Consider the following 26,141-nt stretch of genomic DNA (forward strand, 5'->3'; position numbering starts at 1 on the left):
CTCCTTGCTGCAGGAAAATTGGGTCGTCAGATGGAGGGTGCCCCGCCCACTCTGGGGGCGGGAGTGGAGACGAATTCGGAATCCCTGCTTGATGATTCTGAGGGCCCACTGGTCGATGCTGATCCGGGGCCAAGCCTTCGCAGACAATCTGATCCTGCTGGGCCGGAGGGTGGTCAAGGTTCTGTTTTCGTCTTGTGGAGAGGGCTGCCCTTGGATGCCCCTGCCCCTTGGGGGTGCTTGTTTGCGTAGCAGTTATGTTACTGTTGCGAGCGCTGGGGCACAGACTGCTGCCAGTGTGGACTGGCTCGGTGGTGAGCTGGAGTCCCTGTTTTATTTTATTTATTTATTTTCTCTCAATGTCCTCCTGATACAGCCCCATCTGGAACTGTAGCGCAGCAATTCGTGCGCTCAGCATTGCGCCCTCGAAGGTCTTTTTCCCCGTGGAATCCAGGGTTTTTCAGGTCCTTCCCTGACGGGGCGTTGGAAGGGGGGGCTCGTGCTGCCCTGTTTCTCTTAAGCGCCAAGGCTACCGCAATGTCCATGTATGGCTGCTGTGGGTTGTCGAATCCCCGGGCTGGAAAGATCTGGTACTTCAATCCCAGTCTCCTTGATGTTGGTTGCCCTGAAGAGGCAACATGCAGGGATTCATAACACAACGTGGGAACCTTACCCTCCACCACGACCTGCGTTCCTTAGCCCTGACCGCATGGATGATGAGAGGATGAAACTACCACAAGACGTGGAGCACACACTTATGGCAGCCAGAAGACCTTCAACCAGAAAACGCTATGGGTTGAAAGGGAGAAGGTCCCGCTACCAGTGCACAGACACGCAGCGAGACCCCTACAACTGCCCCATACCGGACATCCTGCAGTACATACTGAGCTTATCTCAGTGGGATCTAAAACCTACTTCCATCAAGGTCCACCTAAGTGCAATCGCGGCATACCACACTGGCCTAGACAACAAACCAGTGTCGAGGCATTCAGTAATCACAAAATTTCATGAAGGGACTGTCCAATCTGCACCCACCGGTCAGACCACTACCGCCCGGATGAGACCTCAACTTGGTGCCGCATCAGCTCACCTCGACCCCTTCAAACCTTTGGGGGAGGCAGATCCCGTATTCCTGGCCGGGAAAACCCTGACCATCGTTTCAGCCGACACACTCCTCCATGAGAACAGGGTGGTACCCAGAACCCACTCCCGATTCTTGCCGAAGGTGGCTTCAGCGTGCCTCCCGGCATTCTACATCTCCCCACAGGGAGGCACACAGCCACCTCAGCAACACCTCCTGGACGGTGTGCGGGCCCTGACTAAGCAGCATATTAGACAAGCCTCAATTGTTCGTCTCCTATGACCAAAACAGACCAGGATTTCCGGCCACCAAACGCAGGCGCTCGCGCTGGATATACAAGTGCATCCCCTTCACCTATAGAAAAGCGCAGCGTCAACCGCAGGTGGGAGCCCACGCCCACCAGCGCAGAGCCATAGCCACCACAACGGCTCATCTGCACCACACACCAATAAGGGACATCTACGATGCAGCCACTTGGTCCTCCATGCACACCTTCACCAAGCACTACTGACTCGACATAGCATTCCATGCTCCAAATGCATTCGGCCGAGCAGTCTGGGAAGTGGCTCTTCCCTCCTGGGAGGGACAGCAACCACTAGCACAGCCTTGACAAACACTGATCAAGTAGGGGGTTATAAATATCGACAAACACTGTTCAAGTAGGGTGTTATAAATATTGATTAAGTAGGTCTTCCAGCACTCCTTCCTAGACTGAATGTGGAATAGGCAAGTATGAATTCTCACATGCAAGTACGAATTGTCACCGTTGACCAGTTGGTTTTCTCACTGTTCATTGATTGTCATTGACCAATTTTACTGTTCTGTGAGTTAAGTAGGTCTTCCAGCAATCCTGTCTAGTCTGAAGGTGGAATAGGCAAGTATGAATTCTCATATGCAAGTACGAATTGTCACTATTGACCAGTTATGAATTGTCACTGTTGACTAGTTGGTTTTCTCACTGTTCATTGATTGTCATTGACCAGTTTTCGCTTTCTGTGAGGTAAGTAGGTCTTCCAGCACTCCTGTCTAGACTGAATGTGGAATAGGCAAGTATGAATTCTCATATGCAAGTACGAATGGTCACTGTTGACCAGTTGGTTTCTCACTGTTCATTGATTGTCATTGACCAGTTCATTGTTCTGTGAGTATTATTGCTCAGTTAACACAGCACTTTATCTAAAACCTTGTTTCCACAACTTTACCTGCTTTGCCTGATTACCCTGCCCAGCTCGGCCTCCACAGCCAGGCGAGGGATGCACAGAGCACTAAGGCGCAGGTCCAGTACGTACATCCCTCAGCTAGGGAGTCACCCATATGTGGCTGACTCATCCTGCTTGTCCTAGGAGAAAGTGTAGTTACTTACCTGTAACGTAGGTTCTCTGTGGACAGCAGGATAGTCAGCCACACAACCCACCCCCCTCCCCATACGGCCGACCCGGCCACAGCTAGGAACATCCTGGGGAATAGGGGGAAGCAGGGGAAAATGGGTAGGGCCCGGGCATGCCCAGTGGTGCCCGGACACTGCACGTGCTCAGAGAGAAAAAAAAAAATCTCTCTGAGCTATTGGAGATCTTATCCGCAAATTGGGAGCTGTTGGGACAACACCCATATGTGGCTGACTATCCTGCTGTCCACGGAGAACCTACGTTACAGGTAAGTAACTACACTTTACAGTGAAGTATATTAGGCATTTCCCTGTCCTAGGGAGCTAATTGTAAAAAAAAAAAAAAAAAAGCAGTGGTGGGATTTGGACTCTGGCTTCCCCAGTTCTTAATCCACTGCTCTATTAGGCTACTCCTCTTGAAACCCACTTATGAGGCCGTTCTTTACCGTTCAGTCCTCAATGTAAAGATATTTTCCTCGTTCCCAGATTCCCCTATAATAAGGACGTTCTTTAATAAGGACATATTCCTCTCCCTGATTACACTGTCCCATTCTTTTTTTTCCACCAAGTACTATAACGATTTTGACAGCCAAGAACCCATTAAAGAGGCCAGAATGAACTTTCTATTATCCGTCGCAGATAACACTTACCGACTCCAGTACCACAGAAGCAACACAGAAGGAAAAATGTCCTCGCCAATGGCCAGGCCTTAGCTGTCTGCAATATCTCCCTTCTAACTCTCGTACCCACTTCACTGGTCCTTTGGTTCCTCGAGAAGCATTCCCTCGCTCTTCTGTGTTCTCCTACCTTCTTTTTTTTTTTCTTATAGGCGATGCTACGTCAGCCGTTTTGATCTTGGTGCCTGGGTGCACGAGTGATTGCCAGGTAAGCGAAACGGAGATCTCTGTGAGTTAAAAGGTGTGGCAGCCGTGTTAGCCCACTTTTAAAGGTAATATATAGAAATTAAACAAAAAAAACATAAAGGAAATAAGGTGATACCTTTTTAATTGGACTAACAATGCGTTTTTTGATCAGCTTTCAAAGGTAACCCTTCTTTTTCAGATCAGAATTGATTGTGAGTTAAAATTCATCTCTGTGCCCTCCCCCCTCTCCATCCCTCCTCTGTGCTGTGTATATAAAGTGTCAGTGAGCATAGATATGTTTGCCACCCGCCCCTTCTGGCAACAGATCAATGGACCTGTGACCTCCTGCCTTGGAGGCCAGGGGTAATTCCCAGAGCTTTTTCATTAGGCCAGGGCTACCAGCCAGCGTCTTCTATAGACCCCTCTCAGAGTTTAGATGAGGGCTGGAGCTTATATTAGAGCCTGAGTTTATTTATCAATTTAATTATTAAGATTTATTTACTGCCTTTGTAGAGAAATTCACTCCAGGAAGTGTACAGAGCTGGACTTAGATAACAGACAAGTACAGCAGTGCAAATATTCAGATAACAGGACACAGTATGGCACAGTTGGCTCCATACAAAGTTCACACAATACACAATGAAATCTCTTAATAGACAGCGTGAGGAGAGTGGTGGGGTAAGTGGAGGTGGAGCACTTAGATAGAGAGTGAAACAGGATTTAGAAAAAGAATAAGGGGATAGATTCTCAAAACTTTGCGGTAAAAACCGATAGGCCCCTCTCGCGACCATTATTGTAGCGATTCCAAAAAGGCGAGTCATTCTAAAAAAAAAAAAAATAACGCAAGAAAATGAGGTTGGTGGAGAATAACGAAGGTTCACTAAACTTACACGAGATGAGTCGCTGGTGATAGTGATCGCCACATGCACAAAATATGCCACGAAAGAGGCATAAATGTGCGCCTGTACCGGGAAAAGCAACACCGTATGCGGTGTGTCAATCATAAAGATGCCAGAGCTAGTGGATGAAGGGAGGGGAAATGCAATGTCGTCTTTCAATAAGTACGCATAAGACATGCCTTGTCTCCCCCCAAAACTGCTATAACTCAGTTAAAAGGGGATAGATTCCGTACAAACGTAAGGAAGTTCTTCTTCACCCAGAGAGTGGTAGAGAACTGGAACGCTCTTCCGGAGTCTGTTATAGGGGGAAACACCCTCCAGGGACTAAAGACAAAGTAGATAGAGACAGGTTGTTCACCCTCTCCAAGGTAGAGAGAACGAGAGGGCACTCTCTAAAGCTGAAAGGGGATAGATTCTGTACAAACGTAAGGAAGTTCTTCTTCACCCAGAGAGTGGTAGAGAACTGGAACGCTCTTCCGGAGTCTGTTATAGGGGGAAACACCCTCCAGGGACTAAAGACAAAGTAGATAGAGACAGGTTGTTCACCCTCTCCAAGGTAGAGAGAACGAGAGGGCACTCTCTAAAGCTGAAAGGGGATAGATTCTGTACAAACGTAAGGAAGTTCTTCTTCACCCAGAGAGTAGTAGAAATCTGGAATGCTCTTCTGGAGGCTGTTATAGGGGAAAACACCCTCCAGGGATTCAAGACAAGGTTGGACAAGTTCCTGCCGAACCAGAACGAACGCAGGTAGGGCTGGTCTCAGTTAAGGCACTGGTCTTTGACCTGGGGGCCGCTGCATGAGCGGACTGCTGGGCGCGATGGACCACTAGTCTGACCCAGCAGCGACAATTCTTATGTTCTTATGTAAATCTTGTAATTTGTTTATAAAGTCAAATTTTATCATGAACCACACCCAGAAACACATAAGACATGGCTATCATACACACGCTCAAAAAGCGTGCTTTTGTCCACTACCCCTCCCCCCCAAAAGGCTATAATTTAGGTCAATCGTGTGATTTTTATTTTTTTTCAAGAGTCACAGTCAAAACACACACCAGAGATACGCTTTTTATAGTACCGGCACCCCCGGACCAGTCACTGATTTTTGTTCACCAAAAGCTGATACCATGCTTGGAGAATCACTCGGCGAATCAGAGACTGGTAGGAAGATCGGTGAACCATTTTGGCAATCTGCCACTAAAATACATGCACGCTAAACCGGCTGGAACCGGTTTAGCGACTGCGTTAAAGGCAGCCTTAAGTTTTGAGAATCTGGCCCTAGGGGATTAAATTTTTTTTTTTTTAAAGTTGTATGTGTGGAGCTGTGAGGTCATCAGTCTTCCCATAAACCCCTCTGAGGACACCAGTCCGCTGAGAACGCCTGCTCTAAAGATCCCGCCCCCCCTCCCCCGATCATGCTTGTTTCATGGCTATTTCCTTCTCAGGGGCCCCCGTTCTAAGGACATTCCTTTGCTTCAATAAAAGCAGTCCCCTCCACCCTCTTAACAGCCCCCATTATAAGGACATTGGCACGATGAGTGAGGTGATTAAATCTGCAGACAATACGAAGATATTCAGAGTAGTGAAGACACAGGGGGATTGCGAAAATCTGCAACGTGACATAATCAAGCTCGAGAAATGGGCACCAGCATGACAAATGAGGTTCAACATGGATAAGTATAAAGTGATGCATGCCGGTAACAAAAATCTCATGCACCAATACAGGATATCCGGGACGGAACTTGGAGAGACCTCCCAGGAAAGAGACCAGGGAGTTCTGATCGATAAGTCAATGAAGCTGTCCGCGCAATGCACGTCAGCGGCAAAAAGGGCGAATAGAATGCTAGGAATTATTAAGAAGGGGATCACGAACAGATCAGAGAAGGTTATCATGTTGCTGTACTGGGCCATGGTGCGCCCTCACCTGGAGTACTGCGTCCAGCACTGGTCGCCATACATGAAGAAGAACACGGTACTACTCGAAAGGGTCCAGAGAACAGTGACTAAAATGGTTAAGGGGCTGGAGGAGTTGCTGTACAGTGAGAGATTAGAGAAACTGGGCCTCTTCTCCCTTGAAAAGAGGAGACTGAGAGGGGACATGATAGAAACATTCAAGATAATGAAGGGAATAGACTTAGTAGATAAAGGCAGGTTGTTCACCATCTCTAAGGTAGAGAGAATGAGAGGGCACTCTCTAAAGTTAAAAGGGGTTAGATTCCGTACATACGTAAGGAAGTTCTTCTTCACTCAGAGAGTGATTGAAAACTGGAACGCTCTTCCAGAGTCTGTTATAGGGGAAAACACCCTCCAGGGATTCAAGACAAAGTTGGACAAGTTCCTGCTAAACTGGAACGTCTGCAGGTGAGGCTGGGCTCATTTAGAGCACTGGTCTTTGACCTGGGGGCCGCCGCGTGAGTGGACTGCCGGGCAGGAGGGACCACTGGTCTGACCCAGCAGCGGCAATTCTTATGTTCTTATGTTATGTTAAGACATTCTGCCTTGCATGTGCTCGTTACAAGGATGTTCACCCTTTATTATTTGAAATTTTTTACTCCTGTAATTCTGTATTGCTTACGTCTGACTTATTCTCGCTGCAGAGCGTCTCGAGTGAATTCCTTCAAAAAGCTGATATATAAATCCCAATACATAACAAATGAATAAACTACCCTTCATAAAACAACCTTATGAAGGCCTCACTGTCTATTTCTTTCAAAGTTCTGTTCTCTGCTTTCAGCCCGTCTCTTGGGACGCATTCCCTGCTCCTGCACTGCTTGGAGGCTTGTCTGGCGACCACTGGGATGCACCGTGCTGGGAAGAGTCCAGCTCTTGCCTCCTCAGTGCCCACCGTTCGTGAGGAGCCAATGACAGGGCAGTGGGTTTTGCGGAGCTGATGCATGCGGATGCGGATTTGGCAGGTGCCAAGAGATAGGTTTCTGCCTTGGGGGCTGTTAGAATTATACCATCTCTCCCCTCCAGGAAAGCAGCTGGTCCAGGTGCTGTTGAAATAAGCCCGTAGTCCTCAAAATACAGTCAAACCATGGATTGCGAGTAACATCCTTCTCCTACATCCCAGGCATTTCTTTTGATGATTCAGGCATCTTCAAGGTGATTAGTAGAAAAGTTGTAATGGAGAGCTGTAGAAAATCCGACTAATGGGAACGGGCGGAGACTAAAGACTGGTGACTAGGGGGAAGCAGGAGGAAATGGGTAGTGATCGGGTATGCCCGGTGGGGTGCAGGGCACTGCACGTGCCCAGAGAGAGAGAGAGAGAAAAAAATCTCTCTGAGCTATTGGAGAGCTTATCTGCAAATGGGAGCTGATGGGACACACCCATATGTGGCTGACTCATCCTGCTTGTCCTAGGAGAAAAGGATTTCCCCCTTGATTCCTCCTCCCTACATACTCCCCCTTTCTACAAGCATTTTGCCTCCAATGGTCTCCTGTTAGGAAAGAGATTCCCCATCCTAAAAAATCCCTGTTTTAATGACATTCCCTTTGCAGGGCGATATTCCTCTGTCTCAAGATAAAACCTTCCTTTTCCCCTTCTTTGTAAAACCCCAGACCCAGATCCTTCTAGCCAGAGAGCTCCGGGGACCAGACCTAACCCTAGGGGTCCTGGAGCTCCCGTCTCTGGGTCCTGTCTTGTGTCCATCCTGTTTGCATGCCTCTTACCGTGATGCAGAAGAGGCCGCCAGATGCAGCAGAGGAGAAGCCGTTTTCAAAGGGGAAGGCTTTGGCTTTTTAAAGAAAATGGGAAGGATCCTTGACAGGGGTGTTCCTGTTTAACTAGGAACATTTAAGGCTTTAGGCCCTTCCCAGAAAGAGTTACGTTCACACTAGCAGTGCACAGCGGAGGAGCAGCAGGCTGAGAACCAGAGGAGCCCAGTTCAAATCCCACCACCATTTCCCCTGTTCAAATCTTGGGCAAATGAGAACAAAAAAAAATAAATGCAACTACTATAATTAAAATATTCTCAATCAACTTAAAAATAATTAGCTTTGTGATACGACACGATGAATGTGCTCAGTACTACCCCCCTCCCCCCCCCAAACACCGGTCATTTGAGCAAATCCAGAACAATGGAACGGAGAACCATCATGACAACATTATGTTCTCCATTGTAATCTCATATTGTGATGGACCATGGTCCTAAGAGCTTATGGTCATCATAGCAATGATAATTGGAAAAGAGATGGCTGAGAGGAGATATGATTGAAATCTACAAATTCCTGAATGGAGTAGAACGGGTACAAGTGGATCGATTTTTCACTCTATGTCATTGATGCTTGCTATCTCCCCGTATTGTGTGATGTATTATGTTTTTTTTTAGATTTGTTTATCGCTTTGTATTAAGATTAAGTAATCCATCACATTTTAATAAACTTGAAATACTTTTAAAACCAATAGGAAGAAATATTTTTTACTCAGAGAATAGTTAAGCTCCGGAATGCATTGCCAGAGGTTGAGGTAAGAGCGGATAGTGTAGCTGGTTTTAAGAAAGGTTTGGACAAGTTCCTGGAGGAAAAGTCCATCGTCTGTTATTGAGAGAGACATGGGGGAAGCCACTGCTTGCCCTGGATTGGTAGCATGGAATGTTGCTACTCTTTGGGTTTTGGCCAGGTACTAGTGACCCGGATTGGCCACCATAATAACGGGCTACTGGGTTTGATGGACCATTGGTCTGACCCAGTAAGGCAATTCTTATGTTCTTAAAAGAAAAAATGGAAAAACCACTTATCTGATTGACGACAAAACTTGTGCGGCTTTGTGTAACTCCTATCATGGACATCCAGAAAACAGCTTAGATGTCCCATTTATATAAATGCCAAATGTTCAGTTTTTCACTCTGCACACCATCAACTCACTCACACTCCAAACTGTCCAACACAAACCTCATAGAACAAAATCCACCATATTAAAGTGCCCAAAACAAAATTGCACTGCAGTTCACCCCTTGAGGTAACATTTTTGTTCACAGTTCAAGAAGGTGCTCTTTCACCCTATTGGAAGAGTAAAGTTGGAGTTTGACTCTAAAGGATAGATTTACTAACCTGCCCGATCGTGACCGATTCATGTCTGATCCGGGCAGGTCCGATGGATTCTGCAACCAAGAATATTCTAATGGGGCTGATCGGAAGCACGCCCCCTACTGGTGACATGGATCACTAGGTAGCTATCCCGATGCATGCGCAGACCGTCTACTTTGCCTGTAGATTGTCTGCGCATGTCAGTGGCATACCAAGGGGGAGGCGGGGGAGGCGGGGGGGGGGGGGGGCAGTCCACCACGGGTGCAAGCCCTGAGAGGGTGCTCCTGGTCTGGTTTCCCCCCCCTGCGTCCGGTTCAGCCCCCGACGTCCGGGTCTCGCATCTGGATTCCCACCCCCTGGCCTCCCCGAACCATTTACCTGGGGAAGCAGCCTGCAGCAAGATCGTGATGCCAGCGATCTTTGCACTGCTTGGCTCTGTTTCCTCCTCCGCGGTCCCGCCCCTCCTCTGACGAGGCGGGACAGCGGCGGAGGAAACAGAGCCAAGCAGTGCAAAGATCGCTGGCATTGCGATCTTGCTGCAGGCTGCTTCCTCAGGTAAATGGTGCGGGGAGGTGGGGCAGATGAGCGGTCCTTCGTGATGGGCGAGCGGTCCTTTGAGGTGGTGGGGAGCGAGTGGTCCTTCGGGGGGGCAGCAGGCCTTCAGGGTGGGGTGGGCAGGCAGGCCTTGGGGGGGCGGGGAGACAGGCCTTCAGGGGGACATGCCTTCAAGGGAGGGACAGGCCTTCAAGGGGGACAGGCAGGCAGGCCTTCAAGGGGGGGGCAGGCCTTCAAGGGGGGGACAGGTCTTCAAGGGGAACAGGCAGGCAGGCCTTCAAGGGGGGGACAGGCTTTCAGGGGGGGTGCAGGCCTTCAAGGGGGGGGGACAGACCTTCAGGGGTGGGATGCAGACCTTTAAGGGGGGATAGGCCTTCAGGGGAGGGGAGCCCTGGTGTAGAAGTACACGGAGGGAAGGGGGAGGGGTTCAAAGAGACATGCATATGCCGGACTTTGGATGGGAAGAAATAATGGGTCTGAAAACAGAGGAGAGGGAGAGAGATGATGGACCATGGATTTTAGGGAGGGAAGGAACAGAAAGAGACAGAAAGGGAGAGAAGTTGGACACAAGGGATGGTGTTTAGGGGGAGATAGAGATACTGGTTAGGAGGGTAGTTGGGAAAAGAAAGGGAGAGATGGTGGACCCTGGGGTGGTGGGGAAGGAGGGAGAGATGCTGGATGAAAGGGTAATTAAGAAAAGGTGGATCTGTGGAGGGAGATGAAAAAAAGGAAAGATGCCAGACATCCGAGGGAGGGAAGGGAAATGGAAAGGGAGGACAGAGATGGAAGATGGATGGTTAGCACGGAGAAAGTAGAAAGAAGTAGACCCTGGCAAGAAAGTTATCAGAAGACAACCAGAGCCTTGGACCAACAAGATTTGAAAAATAACCAGACAACAAAAGGTAGAAAAACTAATTTTATTTTCTGTTTTGTGATTACAATATGTCAGATTTGAAATGTGTATCCTGCCAGAGCTGGTGTTATATAGAAACATAGAAAAATGACGGCAGAAAAGGGCCAAAGCCCATCAAGTCTGCCCACTCTAGTGACCCTTCGCCTTGAATTTGTTCACCACCCCCTGCCTTTACATCATTAGAGATCCCACATGAATATCCCATTTATTTTTAAAATCTGCCACGCTGTTGTCCTCAATCACCTGCAGTGGGAGTTCGTTCCAATGATCGACCACCCTCTCGGTGAAGAAATACTTTCTGAAGTCACTATGAAATTTTCCTCCCTTAGTTTTCAGCAGATGCCCTCTGGTGGACGAAGGTCCTATAAGACGGAAGATATCCTCTTCCACCTCGATACGGCCCGTGATATATTTAAATGTCTCACTCATGTCCCCTCTCTCTCTTCGTTCCTCAAGTGAGTACAGCTGCAATTTATTCAGCCTTACTTCATACGGGAGATCCTTGAGCCCCGAGACCATCCTGGTGGCCATCCGCTGAACTGACTCTATTCTCAGCACATCTTTCCGGTAATGTGGTCTCCAGAAAGATGTGCTGAGAATAGAGTCAATTAGACCGCAAACGTGAGCTAGGATTTAACAGAGAGAGGTAAAGTCATTTTTGTTTCTTTATTTTATTTACACCACAGCGCCAGTGTGGTTAGGAGAAGCCAAAGGGGGGTGAAAAAGCTATAAAATAAACCCACCAGGATGTTTGAAAAAAACACCCAATTGGGCAGGAAAATCAAATCGATAAACTAATTCAATAGGCTGAATCGAATCAAATTTTTTTTCCTGAATCTGGCAGCACTAGGTTGCGCTACTATCTTAGACTTTAGGACCTAGGATTGGGGAGAGATGGCATCCTCAGTACTTTATAATGCAAGTGAAACGAGGATTTGGTCAGACTTTTGAAGGGTCTGCAGAAGAAAAATATTGTATAGGCCGGGGACATGAGACAGCAGGAAACGGGAACTTTTCTTCCTTCTATTTTTGTGAATGGAAAGGCTGAGGATGTTGGAGAGTTCAGTTAAAATATGTGCTTTATAAGAAAATATAATAATGTATTTTATAAAGTTTATAGCATTGCTGGCCTACCCGGTGAGGTGTTCCTAGTGGTGGTGGTGGTGATGGCAGCGTGTCAATGTGTTGAGAGGAAGAGGTGGTCTGGGAAATTCTGTTGAGCAAACTCCAGGCCCCTTTCCACCCCCCAGTTAGTCCACTCCACTCAACTGGTTCACACACTGAGTGGGTCTTTGGGTGTTGTTCCTGGGTAGTTGTTTTGGGATCTCTTCCAATGATTTGTCAGTATCTCCTTCTGGTCCAAGGAAGGAAACTTTGTTAATCTTAGCATTGACCTTCAGAATATGTTTGTAACAGCGCTGCTTGTGTGGCATTAGGCTATTTAGTGATCGAAAAAAAACCCCAGACCTTTGCACATTTTTGCACTATATGGTGGGTGTATGAGGAGATTCACATTTCCTGCACAGCTAAGTCCGTGTGAAGTTACCTTGTGCTGTATTTGACATCTAGCAAGATCTCTTGTTTGGAAGGAAAGATCTAAACTTAAAAATGAAGTGGCCAGAAGTTATGGTAAAAACAGATAGTGTAGCTGGTTTTAAGAAAGATTTGGACAAATTCCTGGAGGAAAAGTCCATAATCTGTTATTAAGACATGGGGGAAGTGTCTGCTTGCCTTGGATCGGTAGCATGGAATGTTGCTACTCTTTGGGTTTTGACCAGGTATTAGTGACCTGGATTGGCTACCATGAGAATGGGCTACTGGGCATGATGGACCATTGGTCTGACCCAGTTAGGCTATTCTTATGTTATGTTCTCATCTGTAGGGGCCTTTGTTTTCACTTCTTATTTTAATGTATTTTTTTTCTGGGAACTTATCAGTGTTTTTTTTTATAATGGGAACAAAAATGGAAGAGAATTAATGTGTGTGGAATGGGGGGGGGGGGGGTAACTAATTTCTTCAGCTAAATAATTCAATCCACCTCAACCAAACATAGGAGAACTCACACACCCTCCAACCAAAAACATCAAAAGAATAAAAACTGTTCAACAACCTCCTAGCCATTCGAGCTGCAACACTCGACCCCCAATTCTACAACCTATTGACCTCGACCACAGACTACAAAACCTTCAAAAAAGAAATAAAAACCCTTCTATTCAAAAAACACATAAAACCGAACTAACACAATCAGAACTGTCCCAAGCATCACCTGCAACTACTCCATATGTACTTCTGATGTCATGACAATTCAGACATAATTATGTTATGTTATGTTTGTAATAATGGTTACATATATGAGGTTCAATAAAAAAATATTTTCACTCCCTGTTTCTATTCTGACCATTTATTCCGTTTCATGGTCATTACAAAAAATATTTTTTTATATAGGGGGGCTCAAAAAATGATGGGCCCCGGGTGCCACATACCCTAGGTACGCCACTGGTGCATGTGTCTGCTGTCTGTTTGTTTGTTTTTAATTCATACTGGCCCCGACTCTCCTGCTCTCTGCTGCCCTTCCCCACCTGCGGGTTTAAAGTGGGTTAAAACCAGAGGCTTGTGCTGCAGGAAAGGGCGGCAGAGAGCAGGAGAGTCGGGGGAGGCAGAGAGAGTCGGGGCAGGCAGAGAGCAGGTCACGGCAGAGAACGGGAGAGTCGGGGCAGGCAGAGAACAGGAGAGTCGGGGCAGGCAGAGAGCAGGTCGCAGCAGAGAACAGGAGAGTCGGGTGAGCCAGAGAGAGTCAGGGCAGGCAGAGAGCAGGAGAGTCAGGGGAGGCAGAGAGAGTCGGGGCAGACAGAGAGCAGGTCGCGGCACAGAGCAGGAGAGTCAGGGGAGACTGAGAGAGTCAGGGCAGACAGAGAGCAAGTCACAGCAGAGAGCAGGAGAGTCGGGGGAGCCAGAGAGAATCGGGGCAGGCAGTACTCCAAGTGGAACCTCACCAAAAAAAATAGCAGGGCAGAGAGCAGAGAAGCCTGATCGGGGCAGAGAGCAGGGCGGCCAGAGCAGGAGAATCGGGGCAGAGAGCAGTTTTTTACACAAGCGATTGGTCCTCATCAGCGCTTGTTCTTGATCGGCCAGCCAGTTGGTGTGTCAGGAAAAAAGTGTTGTGAATTGCGTCCTTCCTGCTTTGCATGCTGATTCCCCTCATTTGCATGCATTGATTGGGATCGGATCGCTACACAGGTTAGTGAATCGGGTCGGAGGGAAATCGGGTTGCAAACCGATCGGTACACGATCTGTTTGTTTAGTGAATCTAGCCCTAAGACTTTAGGTGTGGTCTGCCTTATTGGATGTGGGAGTGAAGTGTCTGGTCCTTACCTGCTAAGGGGCACCAGCTAGTAAGCTGGGTCCCAGCTCTGGTCCTAAACCAATAAGTAACTTTGTGTGACTCTTCTGCCAGCATCCGGGTAAACGGGGGTTACATATATTTATATATAGAGAATATATTTAGGATCGTAATGAGTAGAGAAGGACACAGGGATAAATTTGTCCCCATCCCTGCAGGAATTCAATTTTCCCATCCCTGAAGTTTTGTCACTGTCCCTGTCCCTTCCCCATTCAGTTGGATCCAGAATGACTGCCATGGCACTGAACTTCCTAAGGGGTGAGAGTCATGGTGAGGAAGAAGATTAGGAAGAGGATAAGCACTGTAAATACACTAGAGCAAGCACGCTCCCTTTTTAAGGACACAGTCACTGGGGCACAAAATCTGTATATACCGGGTATCAACAAGGGTTCCAAGAGGAAAAAGAATGAGGAACCGGTGAGGCTCACTGTAGCAGTGAAAGAAGCGATCAGAGACAAGAAGACTTCGTTTAAGGAATGGAAAAAGTCAAAAACAGACGAAAACTGGAAAAAGCACAAACGACATCAAAGCAAGTGCCATAAGGTGGTAAGAGGGGCCAAAAGAGACTATGAGGAAAAAAATAGCCTTGGATGCAAAAAAGTTTAAGCCGTTCTTTTGATATATTAAAGGGAAACGACCCACGAAGGAAGCAGTGGGCCCATTAGATGACCATGGAATAAAGGGAGTACTAAAGGAGGACAAAACCATCGCTGACATTTTTTGCATCTGTATTTACCGAAGAGGATATATGTATTATACCAGAAGCCGACAGGCTATACACAGGAAATGAAGAAGGGAAACTGACAGGGTCAACGGTCAATCTAGAAGAGGTATGAAGGCAGATTGATAGGCTTGAAAACGATAAATCCCTGGGACTTGGCGGCATCCACCCGAGGGTAATCAAGGAACTGAAAAGGGTTATAGCTGAACTGCTTCAACTAATAGCCAATCTGTCAATCAAATCAGGAAGGATTCTGGAAGACTGGAAAGTGGCGAATGTTACACCTATCTTCAAGAAAGGTTCGAGGGCAGATTCGGGAAATTACAGACCAGTGAATCTGACTTCGGTACTGGGAAAGATGGTAGACACGCTTATAAAGGACCGCATTATTGATCACCTTGACGGACACAATCTGATGAGGACCAGCCAGCACAGCTTCAGCAAAGGAAGATCTTGCTTGACAAACTTACTGCACTTCGAGGGAGTAAACAGGCAGATAGACAAGGGTGACCCAGTCAACATTGTATATCTAGATTTTCAGAAGGCGTTCAACAAAGTCCCGCATGAACGTCTACTTTGAAAAATTGCGAGCAATGTAATTGAGGGTGATATACTCACGTGGATTAAAAACTAGTTGGTGGATAGGAAACAGAGAATGGGGGTAAATGGACAATACTCGGACAGGAAAAGCATCACGCAGTGCACAGAGTGCCGCAGGATTTGGTGCTCGGGCCCGTGCTCTTCAACATATTTATAAATGACCTGGAAATTGGTATGAGGGAGGTGATTAAATTTGTGGATGATACAAAGTTATTCAGAGTAGTGAGGACACAGAAGGATTGCGAAGACCTATAACGAGACATAAACACACTCAAGGAATGGGCCGCAAAATGGCAAATGAGGTTCAACGTAAATAAGTACAAGGTGATGCATGTCGGTAACAAAAATCATATGCACGAATATAGGATGTACGGTACTGTACTCGGAGAGAGCCCCCAGGCTGTCCGCGCAATGTGCAGTGGCGGCGAAAAGGGCAAACAGAATGCTAGGAATGATCAAGTAGGGGATCACAAACAGATCTGAGAAGGTCATCATGCCGCTAATAATAATAATAAACTAACATTTGTTTCTGAGGGATTGCCATACAACATATTATGAAGAACTGGAAAAATTGGGACCAGTTGAATTATAATTTCTGGTGGAACTCTTTATGACATATTTTTAAAATGGAGCGTGTGATAGCCATACAACAGGATATTAAGAAATTTAAGGATGTTTGGGAGCCATTAACAAAAGTTTGTAAGGAATAATTATTACTTTTTCCCCTTGAATATACACGTCCAAGGTGGGTGGGGGTGGGGATACTTTGTTTTACTTATAGTTGAGGACGATTGTTGGGTATATATTGGGGAGGGGGAGGGTTGATATATATATTTGATATGAAATATAATTTGATAGAATATTAAGTGCTGTTAAAGTATAAAATGTTTCTATGTTATGTTGCACTTATTGTCAGTTTTAAACTGAATAAAGAATATATATATATATATATATATATATATATATATATATATATATATATATATATACTAATGTTATAGCCCGTTACATTAACAGATGCTAGAATATATGTGTGGGTGTCTGTCTTTATTTCTTTCTCTCTCCTTAGCCGCTTTCTTTCTGTCCATTGTCCTTTCCTTTTACCTCCCCTTTGTCCACCATCACCCCTTCACTGCTCTCCTTATGCAGCAGCAGCCCTTCTCCCTTTGTTTTACCTCCCCCCTTGTCCAGCAGCACCTCTTTCCTTCTCCCCCTGTCCAACATTAGGCCTCCGTTCCTTTTTCTTCACCCCCCCCCTCCTCCGAGACCCCCCCCCCCTGCTGGAGGAACGAAGATTGGCGGCTGGCTGCGGTGATGGCTTGTGGAGGCGATCGGCGGCTGGTAACATATAAGCGCGCATGCGCACTCCTGTGACATCAGACCTACTGATCACGGAAGCATGCAAATAGGAGTGCACATGCGCAGCTAGCCTTTTATTATATAGGATATATATATATATATATAAAAAAAAGAAATCATTGGGGACTTCAACTTCCAACAAAACTAATGCTGATATAGTGGTGGATATGAATCTATCAACTTTTTTGAAAAGTTCACTTAAGGTTATATCAGAGAGAAAAACCCTGCTGATAACCTTAGCTTTGGAAAGTGATGTAGCTTTTTTACAAGGCAAAACAGGTGGATCCCCTGTCGGGATAAGGCAAGGAAGTAGGATTTAATGGCTGTGTTCCAGAAGACTGATTCCAGTTACTTGAGATAAGTGGCTTTATACGCTTTTTGCTCTGGACAGTGTTTCTACTTATTTTTGATGGAGTTGTTATTACATGCTAACTAAGAGCTCTTTTAAAACATTGCATTAGGTCCACAATTGCAGCTTTCGATTTGAAGTTTACTGGCGTGGAGCCCTGATTGCAAAAGACTCGCAGTGATAAGGAAGATTTTGATAAATACACTGCACAACAAAGTTTTTGCTTCCTGAACACTGCTGGGTGTTTCTTATAGAATTTTGGGTGCTGATCATGAATATTACATCAAAAATTACCCATCACGTACCATTTCAGAGAAATCTTCAATTTTGTCGTGATTTTTTCTTATATTTGGATGCAAACAATTTTTTCTCCCATAAGTGTCTTATCAACAACGGTTTGTGCCGCCTGGGTATGTCCATGCATAAAATCTAGCCAGGTTGGAAGCTGTTTTATGGAAGATGACATCCTGGGCATGTCTGGGCAGGTCTGAACGAGCTTGCGCTGTCTCACCATGCTATAATGGTGGCTTCCATACACCGATCCTGCTCATTTGGTTAATATAGATAGTCCGTGTGTGTATATAGTATCAGTATAGTAAAGTATAGTAGTATAGTAGCTGTAGCAATATAACAGTAAGTAAGCTTGATGCTATAGACGTTTTGGTGTCGGGCAATATGTCTCGTCGGTGTCGTAACAGCCGCGACACATTCTGCTATATCTGTGGGGAATATACACTTACGCCTCAGAGACGTTCGATGACTGCCCTTGTAAAGAAAGCCTATCATCTGTATTTTGGCTGCAAAATAGGTGATCAAGACAAGCAATGGGCGCCTCACATTTGCTGTGCGACATGTGCTGTTAGTCTGAGAGCCTGGCTCAGAGGTACTCGAAAGACGATGCCATTTGCTGTTCCGATGATATGGCGAGAACAGAAAGACCATGTGACGGACTGTTATTTCTGTTTGACTAATGTGTCTGGTTTCTCTGCCAAAAACAAGAAGTCAATTGAATATCCTAATCTGCCTTCAGCAATGAGACCCATGCCACATGATGACAGTCTTCCAGTTCCGAAACCACCAGAAGATTGGACCTTAGACGAACCAGATGAAGAAACTGCAGTGCAGGGTTCTAACAGTGACATTGACCCGGATTTTGAACCATCCTCATCAGGCGATCCACATCTGATAACACAGTCCGAATTGAACGATTTGGTCAGAGATTTGGGTCTGTCAAAAGCAAAAGCTGAGCTGCTAGGTTCGAGACTGCAGGAATGGTGTTTGCTATCACCAGGTACGAAAATTTCTGTGTTTCGAGACCGGCATCATGATATAACCAAATTTTTTGCACAAGTCGACAGTCTCTGTTTCTGTTGTGACATTGAAGGATTGTTCTCGGTCTTTGGTTGTGATCACAACCCGGAAGAGTGGCGTCTTTTCATTGATTCGTCAATGTTAAGCCTGAAAGCTGTTCTGTTGCACAATGGCAACGTTTATCCTTCAGTACCTGTTGGCTATGCAGCACATATGAAAGAAACATATGAGAATATGGAAATGTTACTAAAGTATGTCCAGTATACCAGGTATAACTGGAATATCTGTGGAGACCTCAAAGTCGTTGCTCTGTTACTAGGACTGCAGCTTGGCTATACAAAGTACTGCTGTTTCATCTGCGAATGGGACAGCCGAGACAGAGAGTCGCACTATTCTAGAAAGAACTGGCCACTCCGTAAAAAGTTAGTTCCAGGACAGAAAAATGTAGCACATGAATCGCTTGTTGACCCGACAAAGATATTTTTGCCTCCTCTTCACATTAAACTGGGACTCATGAAGAATTTTGTGAAAGCAATGAACAAGGAAGGGGAAGGTTTTCGTTATTTAAGACAGATGTTCCCAAGAATAACTGATGCCAAGATCAAAGAGGGTATTTTTGTTGGCCCCCAGATCAGACATGTTATGAGTGACAAGCGATTTGAAGATCTGTTAGTTGGGCCGGAAAAAATTGGCTGGAAAGCCTTGAAAGACGTTGTTGACAATTTTCTGGGCAATTACAGAGCCCCAAACTACATTCAGCTGGTAGACAAACTTCTCAAAGCATACAAGAGAATGAAGTGCAATATGTCACTCAAGATTCATTTCCTCCATTCACACTTGGACTTCTTCCCCGCAAATCTCGGTGCTGTGAGTGACGAGCACGGTGAAAGGTTTCATCAAGACATAGCTACGATGGAGAAACGATACCAGGGCAATTGGAATCCGTCAATGCTTGCCGACTATTGTTGGATGCTACAACGTGATGCACCAGACACTGAATATAAAAGAAACTCGGGAGCAAAACACTTTTAATTCTGTTTCATTTAGTCGCTTGTGCGAAACGTAAACTTGACTATATATTTTATTGTCAGTAAACATAAAAATGTCTATTTCTCATAGTTCTTACGTGATGCAGTAAAACCAAAACCATATTTGAGCATACCAAGTTGGTACCTGTCATAATCACCAAAAACTTTTCAGGAATCAAGACTTAACCAAAAAATTGTTGTGCAGTGATATCAATGTATATGATGTTGTGGAGTTTTTTCATTCCCGTGATGATAAAGGCTCCTTTTGGGTACCTTGCGGATCGGGAACCACTGTATTGAGGTTTGTTTTCTCCACAATTTATTTATTCTTTATTATTTGAGGTTTTGTTTGAACGTCTGTGGTAGTCCTTCCAATACTTATCAGTAGTGAGTTTTCCGAATATCGTGTGATTTTGCCAAATAACCTGATAAACCCATTGACATCACTTTGTGCTGTACTCTATCAGCCATCCCCTCTCTGGGTCTCTAATCACTCCCCATCATTTCCACCCCTTCTCAGTTTTTCCATCTCCTCTCTCATCCCTGACCAATCACCCTCTTTTTAATTCACCATCATGCCATTCCTTGGTATAATCTTCCACCTTCCCATAATCCTTCTTGTTCTCATACACCTTCCTCCATCACTCCTGAGTCTTCCATCATCCAACTCATACCCATCACCTATTTCTTCCCTTGACATGTAATTAAATTCTGAATTCACAACAGAAAACAAAATGGGTAGAACCAACTTATTCTGTTGTTCTCTGGAAGAGAGGAGGGCATCTAAGTTTCCCTGGGGAAGAGGGAAGATCTGAATTGAACACTGAGTATTCCTCAGAGGCAGGGAGCTTCTCTCCCACTACAGAGCACACACACACTGAGCCACAAGGTTTAGGCTGGAGGTAGCTTTTACTCCTTAAAAATTCCATGCCTGTGAGTCCCTCTCCAAACCTCCCCCTCCCAAACTTCCAAGAAAAGACTTGTCAGACAGAATACAGCCTGTGCTTAGTAAGACAGTTTCCCTTTACAGTGTACTGAAGAGAGAGGGGCTGGAGTAAGTCACAGAGCAATTTTGAGTGACAGTTATATGAAGGATTCCTCTTTCCTTCCTGAAGTTTGTTAAATGGTTTCAGCATTGGTCCCAGACGAACTTAAAGTTTATATCTTTTATCGCTTCCTTGTAGGCTGCGTCGAAGGTTTCACTCATCGCAGGATTAAAGTGATTTTTCCAGTCACCAGAGATTCCTAAAAAATATCACAAAAAAAATACCCAAGTGAGAACCACTGAAATCCCAGGGAAGAGGTTGCAGGAACTGTGACTTCTCCCCTCCCCGCCACCTACGGATCCTGTATCATTCCCTACAGTATCTCCTGCAGTGAGATAGTGGAAAAGCAAAAAAAAATATTTCTTTACTTACCCCCACTTTTACAAAACCTTAACTCGGTTTTTAGCACCGGCCGTTACATTAACAGCTCCCACGCTCATAAAATTCCTGTGAGTGTTGGAGCTATTACTGCTGTGGCAAGCACTAAAAAACCACACTAAGGGCTTCTTCTACAAAGCCGTGCTAGCGTCTGCTGCGCAGTAACAGCTCCAAAGCCCATAGAGATTTAAAGGGCTTCGGGGCTGTGGCCGTGCAGCTTTGTATAAGAGAGGATAGTTTTTGTAAAAGATTGGGTTAATGTGTAATTAAACTCTGGAATTCATTGTCAGAGGTTTTAGTAAAAGCAGTTATCTTAGCGGGGTTTTAAAAAAAGGTTTGGATAATTTCCTAAAACAGAAGTCCATAAGACATTATTAAAATGGATGTGGGGAAATCCACTGCTTATTCCTAGGATAAGCAGCATAAAATCTGCCCATTGGTTTCTTGCCAGGTACTCGTGACCTGGTTTGGCCACTTTTGGAAACAGGATACTGGGATTGATGGACCTTCGGTCTGTCCCAGTACAGCAGCTCTTATGTGAGCCAAGTCTAGAACAATGAAGCCATTGTGACATCACTAATGAAGTTGGCTCTTAGGCATTGGTGGAATGAGACATTATGACATCACAATCTTAGCTCTGGAATGTTGCTACTCTTTGGGCTTCTGCCTGGTACTTGGGACCTGGGTTGTCCACTGTTGGAAACAGGATACTGGGCTTGATGGACCTTCTTATGTTCCACATCCAACACTCCTCAATCACTCTCTACAGTAGTTTCCATGGGTCGCCTGTCCATATTTTCTCTCACCTTTCCTGATGAAGGGACTTTTCTGTGTATCCATAATCTCTTTGTCCAATGTGCTGTAATTGGACATTTTGTTGTCCTTCATGCTCTTCAAGGTCGTATTCTCCACCACGGAGTCAATGGCCGCCTCGTTCAGCTCTTTCCCCAGAAAGTTGCAGATCCTCACCACGCTGCCCCGCAGGTCCTGAGAAGGATGGAGACAGGGAAATATCTAACACCGAGATCACTCATTCATCCACCCATCAGGAGATGAAACCTTTTGGGTCCACTGTGACCAAGTTCAGACGGATTTCAACTTACCTGTAACAGTTCCTCATATGTTACGATAAGTAAATTCACCTGATCCTTCACTCCTAGCCACCCTCGGACATGATCAAACCAGGATCCACCTAATACTGCCAGGAAATAAACAGGAGAGACATGGTTAAAGGCTGTGGGAGGAGAGGAGGGTATGTTTTGATGGGGTGCGGTTACAAGTATGGGGTCCACTCACCCTCTCCTCTCAGGAACTTGGGTAACAACTCTTCTATATTCTCAAGCTCGTCCAGGAATCCTGCTGCCTTGGAGAAATAGTGAAGGGAAACCAGGACGTCCCGCGGATTCCGGACTGTGTAAATAACCTGCAAAGGAAGAGCAGTGGGGGCCACCCCAGGACCCCACAAAATCAGTAAATTCTTTGAGGCAAAACACCACTAAGGAAGAGGTTAAACATTTGTCTGAAATGTTATGTTATGTTTCTCAGATTCTTCTATTCTGCCTTTACCTATATAGTTCAAGGATGGATTACAAACGGATCAGAACCCCACACAAACTCCACACTGGAAATTTTTATTGATTTTAGTAGAAGAGCAACGTAACAATGTTATCATGTTTGCTATACATACATAGAGGCATTGCCTGTTAAAATTATATAAACCGTAACTCCCAATATAAACCTTATTCTTGCTAGTGAAGTTCCATATAATAAGGTTGGAGAGGCTCAAATTTCCATACACCACATATCAATGTAACTGTTGAATTTTGAACCAACTGTAAATGATTTATAAGGGATTTGGAACACGATTACAATAATCAGATTTGGACAGAATCAGCCTGTATCAAGAACTGAAAAGTCACGAGGTCAAAGTATTTTCTTATTATCAAAAATAAATGTTTAACTATAGATTGTAGTTTCAAGTTTCAAGTTTATTAAATTGTTTGATTAAACGCTTTTCCAATTTCAAAGCGTTTTACATAAAATAAAACAGGATTTAAAATGCACTCACTTATACATGACATTCGACATTGTACAAAATAAGGCATAGTAAGGGATTTGCAGATGTGGCATTCCAACAATGGAGAAATCAAGGTTTAAAGCACACACTTGAACACTGACTGTCGTTCAAGTTTAATGAAAAAATGATATAAAATGGTCTGGGCGGTTTACATTTATATCATATGCTATGGGGATAAAACAAAAGACAAGACACAATAACGTAATAAGTAAACCAAAATCAAAAAGGAGAGGGAGGTAAAAATCCAAGAGGGAGGAGGGGTAGAACTGCATAATTTCAAGCATTTTGGCAAGCATCACATTAGCATAAGTCTATGATGAACACAGCGCAGTTAGCTAAAGAGCATTTCTTCATTAGAACCTCTTGTAGCTATCAAACTGATACAGAAAAGTATGAATACAGCACAAAGAGGTGAAGAGGGGATTTCATGCAGGCATCACGCTGATACACATAAAGCTTGAACACAGCACAGACAGCTGAACAGAGGATCTTTATTAGAACCCCATGCACATAATAGAGCACAGACAGGCGAAGAGTGGACCCTTGTCTTGAGAGTGAACCCCACTGTTCCTTACCTTGGCCTTCGATGTGAAAAATGATTTGGGGAAGAGATGGACAGGGAGGTGAGATGTGATGAAACGTGGTGAGGGCAAGCTCTCCAGATGTTTGTAGGCTAAAGATAGCTCCAGCCAAGGCATGCGCTCCCAGATAGGCACGGTTTGGGAGATAGTTGTGTCCCCATCATTTTGAATGAGAGTGAGGATCTCCTGCATCCATGTGGACCCTGAAATCCAAAGGGGGAAGGCAGAGGTTAGATGGGCGGCAGGAGAGAATTCTGCTAAGCAACTGCAGGGAGGGAAGAAGATGAAAATACAGAAAAACAAGGAGATGAAGATATACAAATAACCTAAATTATGACACAAAGACAGGGGATCTAGGAAGAAGGCCACCAAGAAACCCCCCACAGAGCAGCTGGTCACCCAGTGCCCTCATTTGTCTGGGTAAGAAGATATTCCACTACCAGCAGACCACCACACCTCCATCCTATTTTCCCAACACGCCCATCTCACCAGATTTGGGGTAGGTGATGCTGAAGACGTCCTGATCCCGGACCTGGAACTCATTGCAAACGTATTCAAAGGTGTCTATATCATAATATTTGGAAACCATGAGAAAACCACGATACTTCAGGAAATTAGAAGAGGACATCTGGAGAGACAACCACAGTGAAAGGTAAGACACAGCACACACACCCCAACCCCAACGGTTTTCAATCTCCAGCACTGTCAGTCCCACACCCTCTCCACCACTGTCCCTGTCCTTGGATACACAGGGGGTTCGGTCCCAGCACTGCCAGTCTCTCCCACCTCCTCAGCACTAACTCTGGGATATTACCTTTGGGGTGATCAGTGTGAGTCAGAATTCAGGACTGATTTTCAGGGATTTATATAATTTGTACCTTGGAACTGAAATCACAGAAACACCCTCAAGGGGGCGTGTTGAGCCATTCCCTTATCTCGAAAAAAACAACCAGAAAAACCCTTCAGAATTCACTATAGGCCTATCTTATTGGCACAGGAACTCTTAATCATCTCTTTCTGTGGCTTATTAACCCTGCACCTTTCTCTCTGCCTTTCTCTGTATGACCTTACTAACAGTGGGGTGGATAGAGACCCCCCCTGGAAAAATATGACTCATCCCCAGTGACTGAGCCGGGGATTAGAACCGAGGTACAGGAAGGGGGTGTCATACATAGGGTTCTTGGGATTAGAACTGAGGCACTGAGAGATAAAGTGACACCCCTGAGGCACACACAGAGTTTATAGTTTCTTTCCTTTGATATACCACCTTATCAATCAAGGTCAAAGTGGTTCACACATTTTTCTTTGGCATGTAATCTAAAAGAGACTGCGAAGATTCAGGCCTAGATTCTCTAGAAGTCGTGTTAAAATCCGACGGGCCACTGTTGCAGCAGTTACAGTAGCGATTAAAAAAAAAAAAAAAAAAAGTGATTTATTCTCCAAAAAATGCTCATGCAAATGAGGCTGATGGAGATTAGCGTAGACGAGCTAAATTTGCATGTGCCCATCGCTGGTGATTGTGATGGGCACATGCGCAGAATAAACGCAACCCCCCCCAACTGCAACAAAAAAATCTAGCTGCAAGTAACCCTCCACCTAGCAGTGGGAGAGATGCCCAATCTCTCCCACTACCAAGCAACACCTCCCCCCCCGTGCCTCTGACGACCTTCGCCCTCTCCCCCTTACCTTACTTTAGATAGCTGGCCAGAGGGATGCCTACTCCCTCTGGCCAGCTGACCCGCCTCTTCAAAATGACGGTGAGGGGCCTAAGGCTCTGATTGACTCAGATGCCTAAGGCCCCTCCTATGTGTATGGGGGGGGGAGGAGGATGCTTGGCGGTGGGAGGAAGTGGGCATCTCTCTTATTGCCAGAGGTGGTGGTGTTGGATTATCAGTGTCGGCAATTCGGCAGGAGAGAGAGGGTATCTCTCCTGCCAAACTTCAATTTGGGATTTTTTGAAAACTTTTTAAAATTGCAGTGTTGGGTGCCTGAAACACATAGGAAACGGCTATAATACTTGCGCTCATGAAGCGTGCTTTTACCATCCCCTATAAGAAAAAATAATAATTTGCGAATCATGTAATTTTTATTATTTTGTTTCATTGGCCACAGTCAAAACACACACCAGAGATGGGTTTTTCACAGTACCGGCACCTACGGGACCAGTCGCTGATTTTTTTGTCGACAAAAAACAACACCGTACTTGGAGAATGACTCGGAGATGAAGAATCCACTGGAGTGCTCACTTAAATATTGAAGAGCCCATTTGCATTGGCAATGTCAGAGACTACTAGAAAGCTCGCTGTTTTGATAATCCGCTGCTAAAATACATGCGCGCTAAATCAGCTAGAACAGGGATCTCAAAGTCCCTCCTTGAGGGCCGCAATCCAGTCGGGTTTTCAGGATTTCCCCAATGAATATGCATTGAAAGCAGTGCATGCACATAGATCTCATGCATAGTCATTGGGGAAATCCTGAAAACCCGACTGGATTGCGTCCCTCAAGGAGGGACTTTGAGACCCCTGAGCTAGAACTATTTAATGAGCACGTTAAAGGCAGATTTTAGTTTTG

General features: G+C 45.4%; 1 protein-coding gene across 1 annotated transcript in view; it reads right to left on the reverse strand.

Moving 5' to 3' along the window:
* The window catches only part of LOC117368666, a 37,404-nt gene extending 12,968 nt beyond the window's left edge, over nucleotides 1–24,436 (reverse strand). Inside the window, exons 1-9 of the mRNA XM_033962391.1 lie at nucleotides 24,385–24,436; nucleotides 24,060–24,198; nucleotides 23,565–23,773; nucleotides 22,209–22,335; nucleotides 22,016–22,110; nucleotides 21,719–21,899; nucleotides 20,623–20,733; nucleotides 7,897–7,961; nucleotides 3,113–3,265 (exon numbers count right to left, since the gene is read on the reverse strand). Of these exons, the coding sequence (XP_033818282.1) occupies nucleotides 3,113–3,265; nucleotides 7,897–7,961; nucleotides 20,623–20,733; nucleotides 21,719–21,899; nucleotides 22,016–22,110; nucleotides 22,209–22,335; nucleotides 23,565–23,773; nucleotides 24,060–24,198 (1,080 nt within the window). The 5' untranslated portion in view covers nucleotides 24,385–24,436. The remainder of the gene's footprint in view (nucleotides 1–3,112; nucleotides 3,266–7,896; nucleotides 7,962–20,622; nucleotides 20,734–21,718; nucleotides 21,900–22,015; nucleotides 22,111–22,208; nucleotides 22,336–23,564; nucleotides 23,774–24,059; nucleotides 24,199–24,384) is intronic.
* Between the last annotated feature and the right edge of the window lie 1,705 nt (nucleotides 24,437–26,141).

The sequence above is a fragment of the Geotrypetes seraphini genome, chromosome 10 (assembly GCF_902459505.1).
Source record: "Geotrypetes seraphini chromosome 10, aGeoSer1.1, whole genome shotgun sequence".
NCBI lineage: Eukaryota > Metazoa > Chordata > Amphibia > Gymnophiona > Dermophiidae > Geotrypetes > Geotrypetes seraphini.